The following is a 23,085-nucleotide window of genomic DNA, read 5'->3' as shown; positions in this document are numbered from 1 at the left end:
TGCCGGAAAGTTAGATGATGCTGGTCTGATGAATTACTTTGGTGAAGGAAAGTGGAAGCTCACCAAAGGTAGTCTAGTTATGGCTCGAGGAAAGAAAGAAGGATCATTGTACGTAATGCAAGCTAAGCTTTGCAAAGGAGAGGTAAACATAACCATTGATGACATAGATGTTTGGCATAAACGACTTGGGCACATCAGTGAGAAGGGTCTTCACATACTCGCTCGTAAGCAACTCCTCTCTAATGTGAAAGGTAAATCACTTGATCCTTGTGCTCACTGTTTAGCTGGAAAACAACATAGAGTTGCATTTCAAAAATCTTCTCCGCCCGCAAGGAGAAAGAACATTCTCGACCTTGTACACACTGATGTGTGCTCAATGTCTGAGAAATCCATTGGAGGTGCACTGTACTTTGTGACCTTCATTGACGATCATTCAAGGAAGGTGTGGTTGCATTTGCTAAAATCAAAGGATCAAGTACTTGATGCCTTCAAGGAATTCCACGCTCTGGTAGAACGTGAGACTGGACGAAAGATCAAGTGTGTACGATCTGACAATGGAGGTGAATATAGAGGACCATTTGAAACCTATTGCAAGAAACATGGCATTAGGTTAGAGAAGACTCCACCCAAGACACCGCAATTAAATGGGCTAGCTGAGAGAATGAATAGAACAATCGAAGAAAGAGTTCGCTGCGTGCTCTCTCATGCTAAGTTACCCAAGTCATTTTGGGGAGAAGCTATAATGGCTGTAGTTGACATTGTCAACCTCACACCATCAGTCCCTTTGGGTGGTGCCATCCCAGACGAAGTTTGGACGGGCAAAAGGGCATCATACAATCATCTCAAAGTGTTTGGGTGCAGGGCATTTGTTCATATCCCCAAAGATGAGCTAGCAAAGCTTGATGCAAAGACGAAGGAGTGCATCTATCTCCGCTCACCCAAGGATGAATTCGGCTATCGGCTATGGGATCCAATAAATAAGAAGGTGGTCCGTAGTAGAGACGTTGTATTCTTCGAAGACCAAACAATCGAAGACATTAAAAACTCAGAGAAGCCAAGATTGAGAAGTAATAAGAGTACCGAACTCACTCCAGTTCAACATGAGAATAATGAGACACATCAAGACAATGATCCTGAAGAAGATGAGTCTGTGTTAGAGCAAAGCAACCAGGAGACTCATGATGAACCAGCTCAGGAAGATCCTCAATCTAGTTCTCTATCAGCACCAAAGCCGAGGCGTTCCTCAAGGGAAAGAAGACCATCCACTTGGTATAACACTGAGGAGTATGTTATGCTCACTGATGAGGGGGAGCCTCAAAGCTATCACTACTAGAAAAATTAATATTTGTGACGAATTTTGTGACGGAAAAAATAGCATCGCTAATAGTGACGAATTTTGTGAGGGAATTTTAAGTTTTGTGACGGACTAGAATTTATTGACTTTTGTGACGGATTTTGTGACGGAATATATTCCGTCTCTAAAAATCCGTCACAAATTTCGTCACTGAATAAAAAAAAAAAATTTGTGACGGATTTTGTGACGGAAAAATCTTCGTCTCTAAAAATCCGTCACAAATTTCATCGCTAAATAAAAAAAAAATTTTGTGACGGATTTTGTGACGGAATGAACTTCGTCTCTAAAAAATCCGTCACAAATTTCGTCACTAAAATGAAACAATTTAGTGACGGATTTTTCCCTCTCAAAATTCTGTCACAAATAGGTTAAAATATTTTGTGAAAAATTTGTGATAAATTGTTTCCTCTCAAAATATTAAATTTTATTTATGAAACTTTTATATTTAAGAATTATGCATAATTAAAGAAAATATGTTAAATTTTTTTTAAGAAAATAATAAAATTAAAAATATTTTATTTCATTAAAGGACTAAAAAAATTATGAAATTCATTTAATTAAATAAAAAATTGTCAATTTTGAACATAAGAAACTAAGACATTCATTAAAAATATTTAAAAAAAAACTTGTGAAATTAAAAAAAAATATTAATTTAATTTTGGCTTAATTACATTTTTGATCCCTCAAGTATTGTAATTGTGCAATTTTGATCCCTAAGATTTTAATTGGATAATTTTAGTCCCTAAAGGATTGTAATTGTGCAATTTTAGTCGTTTAATTTTTAATTGAACAATTATAGTCCCTCAAAAATCATAATTGTGCAATTTGAATCTCTCCCATTAAAAATTTAATAATTTTAAAATTTTAATATATATATATATATAATAATAATAATTTAAAATTATACAATTATTTGCTTATTTAAGTTAACATATACTATAATTTTTATTAATGTAACAAATGATATATATTTATTATTACTAAATAAATAAAATTTATATATTATTAATAATTTAATATTGCTAATAAATTAATATCAATAATATTTTTAGTATATTTATAGATAAATTGATAATTTGATAAATATAACTTAGTATATATTAATATACTTTTACAAAAATATAAATATAGTAGATAAGATATGTATATTTATATTTTTGTAAAAGTATATTAATATATAATAAGTTATATTTATCAAATTATTAGTTTATGTATAAATATACTAATAATATTATTGATATTAATTTATGAATAATATTATAAAAATATAATATATATATATATATATATATTTTATGTATTTATTAATAATAAATATATATCATTTGTGTGACACCCTCTACCCCACATACCATAACACAAATAACAAAAATTGAATAACATAATATTTTTCATAATTGAAATACCAAACATGTTTAATTCAAATCAAAACTCATGTATTTGTGGAATTAAATAGATATTCATACATGTCATGCAACAAGGAATACAACAGAACAATCAAAAAGCAAAATATAAACTTGCATAGTTTGTTTGTTTCTCTCAGGGTTCTCTTAAGAACCTACATAGTATTCTAATCCATACAATAAACATCTTACTCATATAATTGTCTCTTACAATTGCATTCTCTTATGGTGTGTTTGGATGAAGAATTTTACAAATTCAAGGAATTTTAAATTCTTGGTATTTGAATTACTTTGATTTCAATTTCTATCATTCTTAAAATATTTTGTTTGGATAATTAAGTCAATTCAAATATCTCAAATTTTAAATTATTAGGTTAGATATGATAATTTGATTCCATCATGATAAAATTAATTTTAAAAATATATTTATATGTTGAGATTTTTAAAATAAATTTTATAAAAATAAATATTAGCTAATTTTTAAATAGTTAATAATTTTAAAAATTAATATAAGATAATATTTACTAGAAAATCTTGTTTTTAATTTTAATGTGTGCAAAATATTTTCATATGACAAAGAAAAAGTTTCCAAGACAATAAATTTCAAACAAATAGTCAATTTATCTGCTAGAATTGAGGATTTAGACAATTTTATAATTTGCCACACAATCTATTATATTTTTCATTTATTTCATTCATTGTCAATATAAATTTAATTATAACATTATTTCTAATTAAATTATTTTTATTTTCACTATTTTTTTCTTAAATTGTTATATGCATTATAATTTGTCACATACTATATATTATATATTTTCATTTATAGTAAAAAATATGAATTTAAATTTTAACAAAAATATTATTTTTTAGAATTTGTTTGACCTTTCTAGATTTGTTTTGATTTCAATTTCAATGTTTACTTAAATGAGTGATGAGTATCTTCGATTTCCATATTTCTTTTAGAATTAGGCTATAAATATAACAAAAAATTTAGAATTAGATTGATTTTCTGGATTTTATCTTCTGAATTTATTTATCTTGATTTCATTTTCAATTTTTATTTAATCGGGTGATAAATATGAATAAAAAATTATATATAGTTAGCTTTAATTTTTCTAAATTTATGTGTTGTTATATATATATATATATATATATATTAATTTCTTTTTTTTTATATTTTAAATTTCACAATGAAGATAAAAACATATTTAACAATTACTTTGATCTCTTGACTTGATTATGTGAATTTAATTTATTTAATTGAATGATCAATATTAAAATATTTTAAGAACTAACTCTAATCTTTTCAAGTCCTCGGTTGTTATTTGAGAATAATAATCAATACTAACAGAGAGTTGTTATATGGTATACTTAAGAGTGATTTTTTTTTTAAATCTGTTGATCTAGATTGTGTTTGAGAGAAGGCATTTAAGTAGCTTATTAAGTTATTTTAACTAGTTTACAAGCTAATTCGATTAAATAAGCTTGTTTAGTATGGGTGTTTATAATTTATTTTTATAAATTAATTGAAATAACTCAGTTTGTAAGTCTTTTTTTTTATTCTTTTTACTTTTTTATCCTTATTATTTTTTTAAAATTATTTTTTATTCTTTTTAATTTAAAAACTACTTTATCTTTCCTGTCATTTTCTCATCCTCGTTATAAGAATTATTTCTTGACATTTTATAATTATCAATTATCCTACAAAAAACTTCCAATTCAATTAGCTAGTTCACAAACTTATAATTTTTCAGTTCTTAACTAATAAGTTTTCAGTTCTTAACTAATAATTTTTCAGTTCTTAACTAATAAGTTCTTAACTTATAATTTAAAAACTTCCTGTCATTTGAATTATGGGCCTAATTGCAAAACTAATCAAATTTCTGTTTCTGGACAGTTTGACCTTCGCTCGGTTTTTTGGCTCTATCTAGAGCTACAGGACTCCGAATTGAGCAATCTTGGTGGCGTTGGAAAGTTAAGAGAAAAAGCTACAAATGTCTCACTAATGTGCATCTCCTAATTCGAAGCCTAAGATGGTCAAAATGGAGCCCGAAAATGACCCACGGAATCTGGAAACGTTTTGGGCCTTGTTTTGCAATGTTCAAATCAGTTTGGGCCCAATTTGACCCAAGCCTTCTAGAAGGGCAAAAGGGTAATTTAAGAAACCCTAAAAGAGGGGAGAAGGGAGCCCTCTTCAACGAAAATAATTTCCCTCGCGCGCGCCCCTGAAGCTGAAACCCTAAAAAGTCTCGCGCGCCCCTGGGATAAGCTCATGACCTTCCGCGGGCACCACATCCGGCCTTACGTGGTGGGAGACTAGTGCTTCCCGCTTCTACTGCAAGAAGGTTCTCGAATCCTACACTGAAGTCTCCGACATCGACGCCATCATCGAGCAATCCAACGAACCCCTCCCCGCCGCCTCCACCACCCTCATAAGCCTGGCAGCCTTTCTCCTCTTCCTTCCGCCAATGCTCTGTAACGTTTTTCCTTTATTGTTTATCGTTCTCTTATTGTAGGGACTCTGCCTCCGTTCCCATCGAAGCGACGCCGGAAGAAACGAGGAAGTAGCAGAAGCATCCTCATGCATTTTTGCGTTTAGTTGTTTCACTCATTCTTCAATGCTTTTTAAGTGTTGTCCTTTTTATTCTAGTAAATTACACTAATTTTCTTGCATTTCGTGTTCCTCATATTTCATGGTAACCTCTGCTTTTTTTAATGTTACCCTGCTTTTTAACGTTTATGGATGTCACCGTCATTTTTTCAAACAACTTAAGAGAGTTATTATAAGGGTAAAGAAAAGGTTTATTTGCAATTTTGTGAATTTCAAGGGATAATGGTGTAATTTATTTTTTTGAATTTAAGCAGGCGGTGGATACAGCAGTTCGAATTTTGAAAGAAGGAGGAATGGATGCCATAAAATTGGAAGGAGGGTCTCCTTCGAGAATTTTTGCAGCAAAGGCTATTGTTGAAGCTGGAATAGCTGTAATGGGCCATGTAGGCCTTACTCCCCAGGCCATTAGTGTTTTGGGGGGGTTTAGACCTCAAGGAAAGAATGTTGCTAGTGCTGTCAAGGTGTGTGTCTTGATGCACCTATTTGGTGTTTAATCCATTTTATTGTTGTCTTTTAACTGAAGGAAATGAATTTGTGTAGGTTGTAGAGACCGCATTGGCTTTGCAAGAAGCAGGGTGCTTTGCTGTTGTTCTGGAATGTGTGCCTGCACCTGTTGCTGCCGCAGCAACAGCAGCCCTTCAAATTCCTACTATTGGAATTGGGGCTGGACCATTTTGCAGTGGACAGGTCAGTTGGCCTGATTGCTCTTTTGGCTAAAGGATCAGTGCGGCCTACATTGGTGGCAGTGGCACCAATTTTGTATAGCTAAATATGCATGATCATTGTTTTATTTGTTTCATCAAATTGTTGTTTTGGACTTTCTGTTTCGTGATTAATTGTTTCTCTTGAATGATATTGCCACTTTCATATGTATGCGTGTAGAAATTATTGAGTTTTGAGAATATTTTAAGATTGATCTTGAGTCTCTTTAGTCTTTACTGCTTATAGCAAGGGATGGAATTCTAATGTGGTTACCCCTTAGTCATTATTCAGATAATTGAACAAAGCATTGCTTGTGAGTTTCAATTCTACTTTACACTTGTTCTTCTGGTGAAGAGACGAAAGAAATCTTTTCTAGGTAAAGCTTAAAGCAGAAGATTTCTAATTTAGTTTCATTGTTCGTGCAGGTTCTGGTTTACCATGATCTGCTTGGTATGCTTCAACACCCCCACCATGCAAAGGTATTTGTAGCATACCTTAACCTTGTTCTTCTTTCAAACATCATAGGATTCATTGCTAATTTTGAGGTGACGTATCTTTTTCAGGTTACTCTAAAATTCTATGTTAGTCTGACTACATTCCCTCAAGCTTTTTTGATAAAGTTTGGCATCATATTGTCATCAATATGGTGCTTTTTGGTCTTGCTATTTAATTTTTTTAGATATCTGATTTACCATTAAAAATATTAATAAGCAATAGTTACAATTCCACAATGATAAATCAGGAGTTAATAACAAGCCTGCTTTGGTTCCCCCTGTCAAGCTCTTTTGCTTGTGGAATTGTTATTGACATTAGGTTAAATATAAACATTGATTTATTAGTTGCTTCTCTTCAGAGAGTAGCAGATGAGAGGACAGCTAAAGCCACAGAACTTGAGCAGAAGGTGGCACTTCTTGAGGTACATGAATAAATAGTTAACATTTTTTCCTTTTTGAATGTGAAGGCTGATTAGTGATTACTATTCTGAAAGAAAAATCTGCTAAAATGTTTTTGGTAACATCTATTATCAGGTTGAATGTGCAACTTTAAATCAAGAACTACAAGACATGGAAGCCCGTGTGCGCCGGGAACAAAAAAAGTCACCAGAAGAGGCAAATCAAGTAAAACAGGTATTTAAACAGATTATTGAGAAGAAAGTAGGCCATTTTTTTAACTTTATTAGGTTTCCTTATATTTCATACTGTCTACAAAGTTTATCGATAAGTGTATAGCATATTTAGAGTCAATGTCGTTTGTTGTTTATTGCCACCAATTCAAAGCACTTTCGATTTTCTGTATAAATATAACTAGAGCACATATTTTGATTATTTTCTATCTTTTATGCATATTAAATGTCACTGTTTAGAAGTAGACCGTTCCCATTATTGATACGTTTGGTTTCTCTGTTTCAGGCTGAAATGCAAAAAATGAGAGTTGAAATGGCTGCCATGAAGAGGGATGCTGAGCATTACTCACATCAGGTAATAATTATGTGTTCCTTTAATATTCTCTTGAATAAAATTTAAATTCACCAGTTGGATATAGAAATAAATAAAACCTCCGTGTTTCTTTGTGGGCAAAACTTAGACTTAATGGTCATACTGCTGCATTTCCAGTGAAATTTTCAAGTAACGTCCTCGTGTACTGCATCATTTTCTGTAGTTTTTATCATATAAGCTGTCTTGTTTCTAATTTTGGGGTTAAATAACAGTAAAAACACTTGGTAAAACCATTTCTTTGCCTAAATGTGTGCCTTGTGGATTTTGATCTCTAAATGATGAAAAGTATCATGGCTATGGATATACTCCAATGAAGCTTTATTGTCATAGTTACACTGATAGAGGTCATTCATTATTTTTCATGTGTTGTTTTGCCGATTAAGCACATCATTAATCTTGGGAACTCCTCTTGATGTCTGTATTGTTCTTTTATCTTCATTTTAAATGATATCATGCATTTTCATAAAAAAGACTTGATATTTTTGTTTTGATTGATATTGTTTCAATAATAGTCTCTGGTAATCGATTACAATAAATGGGTAATCGATTACCAGAGAACCTTTTAATAAATAAATTTCGAACATATGATTTCCATTGTCTGGTAATCGATTACATGTATAGGTAATCGATTACCAGAGTTTTAAAACAATAGTTTTCTCAAATTCAGTAATCAAACAGTTAGCGAGGGATTCATCCCAGTTAGTGACGGATAAAATCCCTCTCAAATAGTGAGGGATTTAATCCCTCTCAAATAGCGAGGGATTTTACATACCTCTCAATCCCTCTCAAATAGCGAGGGATTTAATCCCTCTCAAACAGCGAGGGATTTTACATACCTCTCAATCCCTCTCAAATTGCGAGGGATTTAATCCCTCACAAATTGCGACGGATTTTTATTAATTTCTAAACATTTATTGTTACAAATTTGTGACGGAAATTATATTGTTTGTGACGCCTTAATTCCGTCACTAATTGTGACGGAGAAAATAATCCGTCACTAAATATTTTGTGACGCCAAATTTTGTGACGGAATCATTTCCGTCACAAATTCCGTCACTAACTTATTTGTGACGGATTTTATGAAGTTTAGTGACGGATTTTTTCCCTCTCTAATTTTAATTTTTCTAGTAGTGTATAAAGAAGCAATCAAGGATATTCATAAAGAAGAGTGGAGGAAAGCCATGCAAGAAGAAATGCAATCCTTGCATGAGAATCACACTTATGAACTCGTAGAGCTGCCAAAGGGGAGAAGAACCTTAAAGAACAAGTGGGTGTACTGGATCAAAACCGAAGATAACAACACAAAGCCTCGTTATAAAGCTCGGTTGGTCGTTAAAGGATTTGGTCAAGAAAAAGGTATTGACTTTGAAGAAATATTCTCACCCGTGGTAAAGATGTCATCCATTCGAGTTATCCTTGGCATAGCAGCAACTCAAGATTTAGAGATTGAACAACTCGATGTCAAGACGGCATTCCTTCATGGTGACCTAGAGGAAGAGATCTACATGGAGCAGCCCGAAGGATTCAAAGTTTTGGGCAAAGAAAATTTGGTATGTCGCCTCACGAAGAGTTTATATGGCCTTAAGCAAGCACCTAGGCAATGGTACAAGAAGTTTGAATCCTTCATGGCAGAATATGAATTCAAAAAGACAGAAAGCGATCATTGTGTCTTCATAAAGAGGTTGAGTTCGAAGCAAAGTCCCACAAGTGAGAGAGAAATGGAGGAGATGAAGAAGATTCCATATTCATCTGTAGTAGGCAGTCTCATGTATGCGATGATATGCACAAGACCAGATATCGCCTTTGCAGTTGGAGTCGTCAGCCTCTTCTTAGCCAACCCCGGGAATGAACATTGGCTAGCGGTCAAATGGATCCTCCGATACTTACGTGGAACTTCCAAAAGATGCTTATGCTTTGGAAAAGGGAAACCTGTGTTAGAGGGATACACAGATGCAGACTTGGCTGGTGATATTGATTCAAGGAAATCAACATCTGGATACCTAACTACTTTTGTAGGGGGAGCCGTTTCTTGGCAATCAAAATTGCAAAAGTGTGTCGCATTATCCACCACAGAGGCGGAGTACATTGCAGCTACTGAAGCTTGCAAAGAGATGATGTGGATGAAGAACATGCTTCTTGAGCTGGGAGTAGATCAAGAAAGGTATGTGTTAAAGTGTGATAATCAAAGCGCAATATACTTAGCAAAGAACTCAACATTTCATGCCCGCACGAAGCATATTGACACAAGATATCATTAGATCCGAGAAGTCCTCGAAGAAAAGAAATTGCATCTTGACAAGGTTCACACAGACGAGAACTGGTCAGACATGATGACCAAGGTAATACCGACAAAGAAGTTTGAAGATTGTTGTTAAGGTGCAAGTCTACTACTGCCCCCCCCAATTAAGTCGGGAGGGGGAGATTTGTTAGGATCCCTCCTTAATTGGAGAGGTTCTAGAAAATTCTAGACTTTCTAGAGAAGTATAGAATTTTCTAGAACATTCTAGAAAATCCTAGAGAATTGTAGAATTCTCTAGAAGCTTGTGGAATAGTGTAGAACCCTCTGGAACATTCTAGAGATGTGTGGAGCCTTCCGGAACCTTATGGAAGAGTATAGAAGGATATAGAAGGGAGTAGAGATTCCTGGAATGTGTGGAGCATTCTAGATAACCAATCTCAACCCTTGATCCCCACCATTCATTTTGAAGGTGGAGTAGTATAAATAGGGGTAGGAGGCTTCATTCCTATCTATCCAAGCCAAGAGTGAATCCACTTCTTAAAGTGAGAAAGTGAGAAAAGCCTCTTTGTGAGAGAAGAGAGATAGTCTCAAGTTTGAGTGTGCCATCATAGAGTGAGTCAATTTTGTAATTACATTCTTGTAATCCTACTGTTCTTTTGAATAGTGGAAGAATCTCCATATTGGAGAATTTAACTCGTGTGCTCCCATTACTGCCTTTAATTTCTAAGTGCCTATCTTAACTTCACGAAGCGGGAAAGTCCGAGTTTTTCTCAACAAGAAAACCCCGAAATCGATATTGAGAGCAACATTTCACTTTAGAATTTGTTTTCTTTTGATATTTTGAATGAATCTCTCAGTTCGAAAACTCATTTCTCTCAACCACTCGCTTGTTCTCTAGCCAGGGTTGTTGAGTCGCTTACTCGAGGTCTCCACGTCGTAGTGTTGCTTGCTTGGAGTCAACGTGTCGTAGCATCACTTGCCCATTCTTTTCTCTCAACCGTGCATTGGGATTCCATTATAGTGTTCTTTGGTTGGAGTCGGGGTTGCATCCAACGTGCCATGGTGTTTTTGTGGCAGCTTATTAGTGTCGTTGGCTTGTTGCCGTGTTCTCTGATCAGTGTTTCTATAACTGGTTTGCCGCATTCTCTTTTCATGTCATGGTGTTTTGGGAGTTCTCGTGGCCAAGGTGTATTTTTCTCTCTTCTTCGTGTCCCATTTTTATTATTCAATCTATAAATACACTTATACTATAATAGTTAATATTTGTTAGAAATCATGTTCGAGACTAGATCAAATTCAGTTGCCACTTCTGTTGCTAAATTTTGAGATGATATTATTAGAGATTAGATATAGAAATTTGAAGATATTAGTCTTTTCTTAATTTTTTTTGTTTGTTATCATTTTAAGAACTTGTATCTTATGTAAAATTATGCATGATTTACTACTAAACTTTACTATTTTATTATTATAATTTGCTATTTTATTTTAATATAAAGTTAAAATGTTGAGTTATTATATTATTTATAAGTATTTTATAACATATTTTTTATATTAAGTAAACTATTAAGAGTTTAAGATTCAATGAGTTTATATAAACTCTCAATTTTAACAAACATAGCTTAGACATGGAATTATTTTAATTTTTATTAAATATTTCTAAAGGAAGCTAAAAAAAATTAAATAGTATGAAATTTTTCATAATAACGGTCAACAGTTAGAAATGCAAAATCCCCTTGTACATTTTCTTGATATGCATTGCACTCTGAACAAAAAACGCAGAGTTCTCTTGTGAAAGTATTAGTGTTTGTTTTCTAGTTAACATGAGGATAGTCAATGCTTTTTATGAGATGAAATTCTATGGCTCTACCAGCTTTTTCACCTGGCCTTCTACCTTTAATTTGTTCCCTGCTTACTGAAAGCATTGTACTAAGTCACCCTTTGGAATTTTTGATTTTGAACTTGGGTTTGAATGCAGCCCCATCTACCATATAAAATTAAAGAAGAGAAATGTTACACGTCACTTTGAAAGATGAAGATGGAAAGTAATGAAAACCAGTAGTTGTAGGCCATGGACGGAATCTGTCATTGATTCGTTGGACCGACTAGACATACGAACTGCTCGATTCCTCTATAAGGAGAAAAAGCCATTTTGCCAACACAAAATCTGAGCTTAGCAATAACAAATAAGCTATCGAAATATTACATAAATGATGTCAATCATCATTAATCAATATATATATATAGATATTATACTAGTTGCAACAAGATACCAGGTAATGTATATAATGCACCACTGATATCCAACAATAATGAAGCTAGCCATGGAGACGTGTTCTTTTTTTAAAAAAAAAAATAGAGGAATGCTTGTTGTTTCTATTTTTTTTTAATATTATTATTATTACCTATACATCAATACATATAATTAATAAATTAAAGGAGTATTTTTTTTACACAATTTTTAGATAACTTTACTCATAAAATATTTTTCATCATAAATTCCACTCTTAAGAGTGTCTTTCACTCTCAATTCCATCTAATTGTCAAAATATATACTACTTTCATTCTTATATATAAGATTCAATTATCTAATTCACTAAAATTAAAGAAAAGAAAAAGTTAATTTAGTTGATAACAATAAATTTATCTTTTATATATATGTATATTTTAAATTATATTCCTTATGTTGATAAATTATATAAAAAAATTTATAATCAAATTTGCGAGAAACAAAATAAATAAAAATAATAATAATACACAAAAAATTGATAACAAAGTTAAACTAGTCTCTGAACCATTGCAGATATATTATTGAAAAAGAAAAAAATATAAACAGTGTTTATATAAACACTCAACTCACAACCCAAATACATCTAGAAAATAAAATATTAATATTTTCTTAACTCTTATTCTCTCTCTTCTTTTGTTTCTTTCTCATAATTGGAATGTTTAAGAAAATAATAAACAACTTATATTTGTAAGTGAAGGTAACTTTTTTCTTTCGCTCATTTCTTTCCTATTATCATGCATTACTTTTGATTTATTGATTTTTCTTAATTTTCTCTTAAGTAAACAACACCACTTCTTTTATTTATTGACCATTTCCAACACCTACTTACCTTTCCTAATTAATACTTGATAATTGAACAAATATATGTCAATATCTTTTATTCAATTTATAGACAATTATCTAGCATATCTTATGCTTTAGAATCCTTTTTTTCTTCAAAATATAGTATTTTAATTTTATCCCATTAATTAGTATAGTTTTTTTAGTTCTAGGTATTTTTAATGACTATTTTGTTAGTTTTGAGATATAAGAGGAAAGAACTAATGTTAAAGAAGCTGAATATTGCATTAGGAGCATTCACTAATAGTGAGAGGGAAGGGCACTCTAAGTGACTGGCCCTCTGAGCGACCCAACTTAGAAGATCTTCTAGAAAATCATAAAGAGTTTACTCAAGTGAGTCATTTGAACTGTTTGAGTGAGTAGACATCACAAGCCCAATTAAAAAAACTTATTTAAAATCTTAAAAAAAAAATAGGGTTTAGAGATAATAGAAAAACGCTCCAAATTTTGTATATTTTAGATAAGTTTGAGAGAATAAAGGGAGTCGTTATTGGAGGATTGATGTAATTGACTCTACTCGATGTAATTCTTCCTGTCCTTATTTAATAAAGATTTTTATTCAATTAATTGTTCTTCTTCCATTCTTAATGCTTATTTTGACTTGATCACTCATTGCATGACCTCATATATTTAATTAAGGTTGGAAAAACTATTTTGAAACTACGATTCGGAGAATAACACTTATTCCTAAGAATATGATAAGTCTTATTATATTTGTTAACATTTTAAACCTTCAATCTTGATGTGGGTTACTTAACAAACTTCACAAAGGAATTTAGTTTTTTCTTTAGGAACCTATAATTTATTATCTAAGGAATTAGGTTAAAATATTTTTTTAGTTGTTGAATTAACTTGATAATTTCTGAAATTGAATAATAATTGAGAAGGGTATGTGTGAGAAATATTAGTGGAATCAATCCCTGACATTTTTTATTATATATTTTTAATTATATTTTTAATCTTTTAATTAATCTAAATCCCTAAAAATGCATTTTTTTTACTTATGCATTCTTTAAACAAATATTCATTTTCCATAATTAGTATCATATTATATTAATTAGTTGTAGCACAAGTCCAAGTGAATTTGATAATTGGACTTCTATCAATTTTACTACTTGTAACAATTAATATGTTTACCAAAAGTCTAAGAATACTCATATACCTTCTAATCAATTAGAGTTCTTGTCTTATACTATTTTTGTCTCCTAATTAACACTCGTCTTTCTCTTAACCAATTAGAGGGGCATTTTTTTAAAAAAAATTTATAATTAATGCATTTCACCAAATTAAGATAACACACTTTAATTAAAGGTATTTTAGTCTAAAAATATAGGGGTATTGACGAGTTCGGTTTGAACTTTTTCTGTATCCAACCTAATTAAACTTCATCAGGTTGAGTTAGATCGGGTTGGTGAACTTTTTTTAAGTGACCCAACTCGACTACAATTAGGTTGGGTTATGTTCGATCATTAGGTTGAACAATTAAAAAATAAATGTATTCTAAAAATTTAAAATAAATAAATAAAAATACTTTATTCAAATTTCAATACATGATTTAAAGTACAAACAACGGTACAACAATCACATGAGAAATCACAAATATTCTAAATAAAAAATATTATGTCACTAACATAACAAATTTTGAATTACATAACAAGTAGAATTAAATTATTCTCCATACTACATGTCTTCTTCAATTGTACATTGACTCAAAGCAAAACTCAATATAAAATCATTTAAAGTGTATTATGTGTTGTATTTTTAATTTAATTTAATAATTTATTATACGTTGAGTTGGTTCAAGTTCATCGAATAACAAACTCCTAGACTTGTTACTTAACCCAATTATAGCTTGTTAACGAAAAAATTATCCAACCCAGCTCAATGATCCAACCAAACCCGCAAAAATGTAATTAGGTTGGTTCAAATGGGTTGGATTTGTGGGTGAGTGTTACCTTCTTATACATCTATAAAAATAATCAATATATAAGATAATATAAATTGGATCTTATATAAAAGAACAAATAATTGTTCTAAGTTGAGTCTTATAAATAATAACAAAGATAATATATTATTAAAGATAGACATAAAAGTGTCTTTTCTCTTACAATTTATAATAATGACAAAAAAAAAAGTAGCATAATGATAAATACGTAAAACTAACCAACAAAATTGTTTTAACAAAACATAGTTTTATATGGAATGCTAGACTCCATCTATATTAGAGAATTAAAATAGAATGAAAATAAAAAAAAATATATATATATATATATATATTTTAAATATTTTTTTTACCAACGAGCATATTAATCATTTGTTAAAGGTTGTTTCAGCTCAATAATAATTTTTTTTTTATGTTAAATACTTTTTCTGCCTCATATTAATCATCTTAAGTTGTTTTACACATAAAAAAAAAGAAAAAAAATTGAAAAGAATTACTAATTTTATATAATTAATCTTATAATTGATTTTTTTTACTAAAAAATGTTGCAACACAATAATCACTTTCTAAAATATATTATGAGATATATAAATAAAAAAATTAAAAATTAATACTTCATTAAAAAATTAATATGATATTTTTGAGATTTATTTTTTTCAAATTCGACAATAATAATATATAAAGATAATAAACATTTTTTTATGTATATATTCTTAACTACCATTTTTATCTTTTTTATAATAAAGTATGAAGTGTCTTTTTTTATACTAATTATGGAATAAAAAATATTTTAAAAAATATATTTTATTGCCGATAATGATAATTCTACCTAGAAGGTGGTGTTCACGTGCCACGTGGTGGAACCATCCTTATCATTCATTGGTGCGCTGAGGCGGCTACTACATTCTTCATCGGAACGTCACAAAAGTTCATCTCTCTCAAATCTTTTTAAATAAACTAACTTAATGTTATTGACCAATAGTAATAAATTAATACGAGTACAAATATTTCAAGTAATCCATCTACCTGGAAAAATCATTGTAGACAAATTCTATACTTCTTTATACAAAAGAGATAGAAATATAAAATAAGATGATTAACATGATATTTCAAAATATTGGATTTTATTTTAGTATTATATTCGATCACAATACTATTATTTATTGATATTTTTTTTTTTATTTTGTGAGTAAAATCATTTTATATGATTTATGCATAACTATTAAATTCAAAAACTTATTAGAAAAACCGAAAAATAGACTACACACGTTTTATAATATTAATTAATCACACACACACTCTCTCTATATATAAAATAATTTTTATAACAATTATCTTTTAAAAAAATATTAATTAATAATATAATTTTTATATTGTCCCTATTAGCTTTTGGATTACACACACAAGTAAACCTTACCTGTTGAGTTGACCTTATTGTTTCATTCCATTTGTTATTCTCCTTTTCGTCGTATCGTTCTTTTCTCTTTTTTCCACTCTCTCCCATTCTTTGCAATCAAAGAACTGAAGGTAGATTACAGCTAAGAGTGGTAAGCAGAGAGAGAGAGGAAAATAAATAAATAAATAAATAAAATACCTTCAATTTCTCGAACTAGATTCCATCAAGAGACAACAACATGTATAATATAAATCAACAGAATTAATTAGTATGCAAACTTCAAGCAGATTACTATTGTATTGTATATGAGGACTGAGGAATAACACAAAAAGATAGCTATGGAATATCAAGAAGATACCCAATAATATCACACAAATATAGTTTCAGGTAACAAATACAGCACAACCAAATAAGAAGTTCGATATCAATATATATGCAAACATCAAGCTGATGATGTAATTAACACAACACATCCAATTAATTAACTTCGCTTTCTGTGTGTGTATGAAGTTCAACCTAAGAAGTTGGATAATAATATTGAAGTTCAGCTAAAGAAACGAATAATTGAACTAATGGAACCATAACACAATACATAACATAACGCAAGGATAATAATATTCAAGTGTTTCTATTGACACTTGTGTTCCCCAACAACAACAACAACATCAATATCAGTTTCAATATCAATCACCGAAATAAAAACATGGCAAATCAAAGCAAGCAAGAATTAATTGGTTCATGAAAAAGTAGAGGGAAAGAAATTAGAAAAGAGAAAAAGGATCAGCAATTATTATTATTCTTATTATATATATTATTAGCTACTCTTTCTGGGTTTGCTTTTCCTCCTAGCCCTGCTTCTGGATGGTTCCACTTTTGGAAGTTGCATCTCCTCAACTCTCATGCATGTTGATGATGCCACCTCTACCTCCTTTGTTGTACCTTTTTCCATTGAAATCTCTATGCCTCCTTGTTCCTTCTCCTCTTCACGTTCCATCTTTGCAATAAGCTTACGAGGTCTTCCTCTCTTTCTAGGAGCATGAGCTTGTGCTAGAGCTTCTTCTTGTGGTTCTTGTTGTTCTTCTTGTCCTTTCTCATCTATTGTTGATGATGCTTCGGCTATTGCCACAGAAAGTTCCTTAGTCTGTTGTGGCTTCTTCTTACCCATCAATCCTTCTTTGTCAACACTCACTATTTCTAATGTCTAAACTTTCAATTTTAAGAAATCACTAAAGCTAGACCATCAATATCAAATAATCTTCCATCGATTCACTAGATATAGATAGGGTAGGAAGAAAAAGAAGATTCTGTTTCTAATGCAAAATACACACTCTCTCTCTCTCTCTCTTGCAATATGTTAAAAGCGAAGAAGACCAATATCTTTGACCAGAATCCGGGTTCTGGAAACGCTATAAAAGCAAGACCCTTGTGAACTATAGTGGAATAAAAAACAAATGACTATAGGTTTTCATTCGGGTGCCAATTAAATAAACCATTCATAGCATCATCTTTCACTTTCCTTTTATGTCCATTCATTCCGCCTAGTGTCATGCTAAATTACACGTTATTTTCTTTCTACCACTGCAGGAAAAAAAAAAAAAAAAGATAAATAGAGAGAGAGAGAGAATAAAAATAAAAAAAAGAAGTGGCTATGGTTTATGCTATTGGTACTAGAAGAAAGTAGAGTAGTAGTAGTAGACAAGATGTGCAGAGGCTGAATAAACTAAACTAAACTGACCCAAAAAGTTTGGGCTATTGCTCCGGTGCCCTCTTATTTGAAGGAGTTTTGATGCCCCTCAGTATAAAAGTTGGGTTTTTAGGGGCAATAAGGTAAATTGATAAATTATCTAAAGGCTATCAATTTACCTTATTGCCCCTAAAAACCCAACTTTTGTACTGAGGGGCACCAAAACCCCTTCAAATAAGAGGGCACCGGAGCATTCCCCAAAAGGTTGCATAGTGGGGAAAATGAGAGTTAGTAATAATCATGGTATCAAAATTAGTTTCATACAAGTGAGAGCAATTTATATCTTATTCAAAGCTTGAAAGTATGAAATAGATTGTGTTAAAAAATTGTATTATTATTTAATGTGCACTTATATTTTTAACTATAAATATTTTGCATGAATACTATTTTAAAAAAAGAAAAAAATAGTAATTACTATGGTTAGGAGTGTGGACCAAAGAGGTGATGGGAAAAGGGCATGTGGGGTTTTTACGAGGGGTAAGGTAGCCAGATTTGGTGTGGGTGTTGTACTACTCACACTCAGTGTTCCAGTCTGACCACTTGTGTTGCTTCCCGGGTTTCGCGTCCTTACTCTTCTGCAGCTTTAAATGTTTGGGGTCATCACATAAGTGTAAGTGTGTGTATATGTCTTTGTGTGCACCTCTCTTCTCTTTTCTTTTTCTTTTTACCATTTGGACTACTGTCAATTCTATCTTCGATCATCCATCCAGCATCCTTGATAAATGCCCATGTAAAATGTTACTGTTAAGATAGACTTCGTTTAAATACAAATTAGAAGTGTCTTTAAGCCTTTGTTTATCGAAAATCAAAAATATTTTTTTATAGAAAAATTTTCAAAAATACCTCTAAACTTATATCAATATATTTTGAAGTGATTTCTTATTTCTGAACCAAATTCTTTAATAGTGACTTTGATGTCAGGGTGTGAGCACTAGACACCAGCTTAGTGCAGTTCATTACATATAATTTGTTGGCATGATAATAATAAAGAGTATCAGAGTGATTCATTATATTTTCGACTCACGTGAAACCTCTTAATTTGTCCGAAAATACTATGAGTAATTTAACTTGTGATCCTCCTACTTACGTACTGTTCTTTAACTTATTTCTAACCTATTGAAGTGAGACTTGTTATCCAACAACTGGATAAGAGAATCGGGGTTTGCTAAATCTGTGGATCACAATATGTTTGTTTGCGTGGATCTTTAATCTTTTGGCATAATAGATAATATAGAAGACACACAATAAATGAGTTTGACTCTTCGTGATGACATCGTATTATATGTATAGAATTTAATAGTCATATATTATCAATATAAAAAGTTTTACATTATTTATTAATAAAAAATTATTATTATATAATTTTTAAAATGATTATTGTAAAAATTATGTTATATATGATAATTTGTAATTGAATGATAATGTAAAGTATATATATATACATAATATCCTGTTTTAATCTTAATGTGATCATCATAAGAAAAAAAAAGAAAAGTTTACAAGTGTAAACAGTACTGTGCCACTGACCTTACTTGGCTAATTAAAAGGGTAGTTTGCCTTGTAATTAAACCATTTAAATGGAAAATGAGATTGAATGTTTGGACATTAGTCTTAGACGGGTGAGTACTTCACATGTCTGGTTCTACGCATCAGTCAATTGGAATTATTATAACAAAAAAAGAAGATGTTTTCTGTGGCAAATGACAAACGGACGACAGAAAAAACACACGAGTGTGTGTGGTTTGTTTTTGCGTTTGCGGGACCAAATGAAATTAGCGATGATCTATGACACTGTATGTTGCCTTTTGACACTCTTATTAAGATGCATATATAACTAAGGGAACCACCTTTCTAATAACATCCAACGAAACTTCGTATTTTGTTTTTTATATAGTCACCATTTGTGAAATGAGTCACAAAGAGCTAGCATAGGTGGTTTTTTGCATCACTTTTTTTTTATTTTTTATTTTTATAATTGCTACAAAGTCTTTCTAAACCACTTTTTCTTTTCTCACAATACTCGAACTAATAAAACCTTATTCAAGAAAATTGAATTCAATAATTCGGATCCATAACTTTTTAGTATTGCTTGACTAATTGATTATCCTTAACAATACAACTATTTACGTACGGTACTTGTTATGCTATTAATCATTATTACTTAACTTACTGCTATAATCAGGTAAATATAAGTTTTCATGTACAAGTACTTTACTTTCTTTTTGAACAACGAAATAAGATACCTATGCATTTTAACACACTTTGTTCAAATAAGAAAGTGAAGAAAATAATATAATAATATATATGGTGTGCGAATAATATGTTATTTTTATAATATTTAGGAAAAGTCTAGCTCGTGCAAGAGAGGACCACAAATTATGTACTTTTTGAATAATGGCTTAAAGCCACAGATGATCTAAATCACAGCAAAAAAAAAAAACGATATTTTGCTTTATATTCATATTGTTATGCAGATAACACACAGACAAGGTATATTTCGGTACGCTTATGAAGACTCAGTCGCATAATCAAACAACTAATGAATCTAACTAATCAATTGATAACAATATTTTTGAGTTATTATAAACCCTTGTTACCATATTCAATTCATATAAATAAATAAGTTGTATAGGCAAACATATGTGCATCCTTTTGTATTATAATTGTCGTGTTAAGAAATAGTTGTCCAAAAAGAAATTGTCACTAGCCCTTGTTTGGTGAATAAAAATTAGGAAAAATTACATTCACTTCTTCTAGAATCTGTTTAAATGACATGCATTTCTCTTCTAATTTTTAAAAAATATTCATTTTTTTAATAGTATCGCTAGTTAAAGTGAGAAAGAAGAAAAAATAAACGTCAATTCATATTTGACCAATCATATACGTGTCAATCCTTCATTTCTAATATTATGTATAATATTTTATTTTCTTTATGAAAATTTTTTTTTTCTTTAATTTTAAAAATAATAATTTTCCAGCAAGTTTTTTGAAAATATTTATGTACATTATTATATTTTTTAAATCACAATACACATAATATTTATGATATAATTTGAAAGTTAAAATTGAGTGTGAGATCGAGTCTTATTCAATTATTTGCACTTATATTAATAATTTGTGTTCTCTTAACCATACACAAATAGTGTTATCTTATATAAAGAGATGTGGATATGTCACTTAAATAAATAAAAGAGATTAGTGTTCACTTAAAAACTAAAAGAAAAGTGTACATTATTTAAAAAGAACTTAAAGATGGTTAGCGCAATTTTTTTCCTAAGAAATAGAATGAAGAGGAAAAAGAATAATTAAAGTAGCCCTAATGAAGGGAAGTGAAATAATATACTGTCTTAAATTCAAACTTAAGGTGGTCATTACACAATAATCAACAAAGAGTGAGAAATTAAAAAAAATGACTTTGTTGGGTGGAAAGAAAAATAAATATAAAGTTCATTAATTATTTTTATTTTTTTCTCACTTATTTTTATTCACCTATTTATATTTTTTCTTTTTAAAAAAAAAACTAAGCACTTTTATTTCTACTAAAATTCTCATTTTTTATTCATTTTTTAAAAACTTTTATGCATCATATCTTTTTACTTCTTTTTCTTTACCGAATAGATCCCAAAAGTGTAAACATGGTTGGTAAATGGTAATGAATTTTCAAATACACTTAGAGTGGTCATTGCCTTTTTTCTGTAGACAGTGAATTTTCTAGTTATGGTCATGTTGGAATAGCTTATGTATCGCTGTATTCAGCAAAAGAAAAGCTTATGTATCGCTGTAATAAAGACTATTGCATAAAGTATGCATGCTTTTTGAGACTGCCTACAATAATAGTCTAACGCTTCCTTTATATCTACTGAAGACCAAGGGACAGATTGAGAGGGGGTGGAAAAAATTAGACGAAAAAAAAAAAAGGAAAGAGTTACTTATTAGTGCTTTATTAATTTCAATTCGACTATTATATATAAATAAAAATGTTGTAAAATATTTTTACCTTTCATTTCTTTTTTTCCTCTACCAAATATAACTTCAAGAATTATTTTACTTTCTATTTTTTTTTTTCTCTTTTCTTTCCTTTCACTTACTTGACTAAAACTAAACATACTACAAATGTTTGTCATGGTGTGTTTAAGGTTTAATTATGTATATAAATTAGAATAAACACTTTAAATGATAATGATTTTAAGAATTATTATTCAACTAAGTTTTATCTTGAACAAACAAATTATTATCCACACCCGTTTAGGAGTTTTATCTTACAGTTATTATTCACACTAAGGTTTAGAAGTTTTATCTTTGTAATGTGTTTTACAACAATTTGTAAAGTCCTCTTTTGTATAAGTTAAAAGATGAACATCTTCTTCCTTTTGATATCACCAAAGCAACATATGAGCAAGGTTTTGGTATTAACCATAATGTGGACAAAATTAAGGTTTTTGAGACGATACAAAATCTTTAGAGACTCTTCTATTTTTTTTCTCTCTTAGATAGATGTGTAGGAAAGACTAGGTTAACCTATCTATTAATAAACTGATGTTGACCTGATTTGCTTCCTCGTTAGGTTTGTCCAATACAAGTCGAATATCCTAACCATTTAATTAAACCATATTTAATTAATTATGTTATCAATTAATGAAAACATATTTAATTAATTGACTCTTAAATTAAATCATATTTAATTTAATGATTTTGCTTCGAACATTTACTCTATGTGTGTGATCCCATAGGTTCTTACTTAATTGACAATAATATTTAAAATATAATTATGTTAAATATTATATACAAAAGTTGACATCTAACAATGTTTTATTATCCCCTAATTAATGAAAATAAATTGGTGATTTGATTTCAACCTTTCATAACTATAACCACTATAAGGTAATTTGATCCTTTATTTATATGTTGAATGCGAGGCATAAGATTGTCATTCATATTATGTCCAATCATATGTTTCTCGATATCTAAGTATACATTCAAACATGAATAAACCTAATATCTAATATTGGTTCATTATCGTGTGACCATGCATATTTCACGTCTCACTCTATTGATGGAACAACTTCTATTA

At 30.3% G+C, this 23,085-nt stretch overlaps 2 protein-coding genes across 2 annotated transcripts; one reads left to right on the top strand and one right to left on the bottom strand.

Annotated features, from left to right (window-relative positions):
- Positions 1–5,435: 5,435 nt before the first annotated feature.
- Positions 5,436–7,905, top strand: LOC145951670 (3-methyl-2-oxobutanoate hydroxymethyltransferase 2, mitochondrial-like). The gene is made up of 7 exons (XM_083063405.1): positions 5,436–5,546; positions 5,623–5,829; positions 5,909–6,055; positions 6,496–6,549; positions 6,924–6,986; positions 7,099–7,197; positions 7,480–7,905. The coding sequence occupies exons 1-7, from the start codon at positions 5,451–5,453 to the stop codon at positions 7,591–7,593; spliced, it is 780 nt and encodes a 259-aa protein (XP_082919531.1). The 5' UTR covers positions 5,436–5,450; the 3' UTR covers positions 7,594–7,905.
- Positions 7,906–16,863: 8,958 nt separating this feature from the next.
- On the bottom strand, positions 16,864–17,852 carry LOC109797869 (uncharacterized). The gene has a single exon (XM_020358021.3). The coding sequence runs from the start codon at positions 17,433–17,435 to the stop codon at positions 17,085–17,087; it is 351 nt and encodes a 116-aa protein (XP_020213610.1). The 5' UTR covers positions 17,436–17,852; the 3' UTR covers positions 16,864–17,084.
- Positions 17,853–23,085: the final 5,233 nt, after the last annotated feature.

The sequence above is a fragment of the Cajanus cajan genome, chromosome 9 (genome assembly GCF_000230855.2).
Source record: "Cajanus cajan strain Asha chromosome 9, NIPB_CcT2T_4, whole genome shotgun sequence".
Taxonomy (NCBI): domain Eukaryota; kingdom Viridiplantae; phylum Streptophyta; class Magnoliopsida; order Fabales; family Fabaceae; genus Cajanus; species Cajanus cajan.
Note: the sequence above shows the minus strand (reverse complement) of the source record. Positions and strands in the feature narration are given on the sequence as shown.

Coding starts and splice junctions, on each gene's coding strand:
- LOC145951670 (XM_083063405.1), top strand. CDS start 5,451: ATGGTAACCTCTGCTTTTTTTAATGTTACCCTGCTTTTTAACGTTTAT. Junction 5,547..5,622: donor TTAAGAGAGTTATTATAAGG/GTAAAGAAAAGG, acceptor GAATTTAAGCAG/GCGGTGGATACAGCAGTTCG. Junction 6,987..7,098: donor AGAAGGTGGCACTTCTTGAG/GTACATGAATAA, acceptor ATCTATTATCAG/GTTGAATGTGCAACTTTAAA.
- LOC109797869 (XM_020358021.3), bottom strand. CDS start 17,435: ATGGGTAAGAAGAAGCCACAACAGACTAAGGAACTTTCTGTGGCAATA.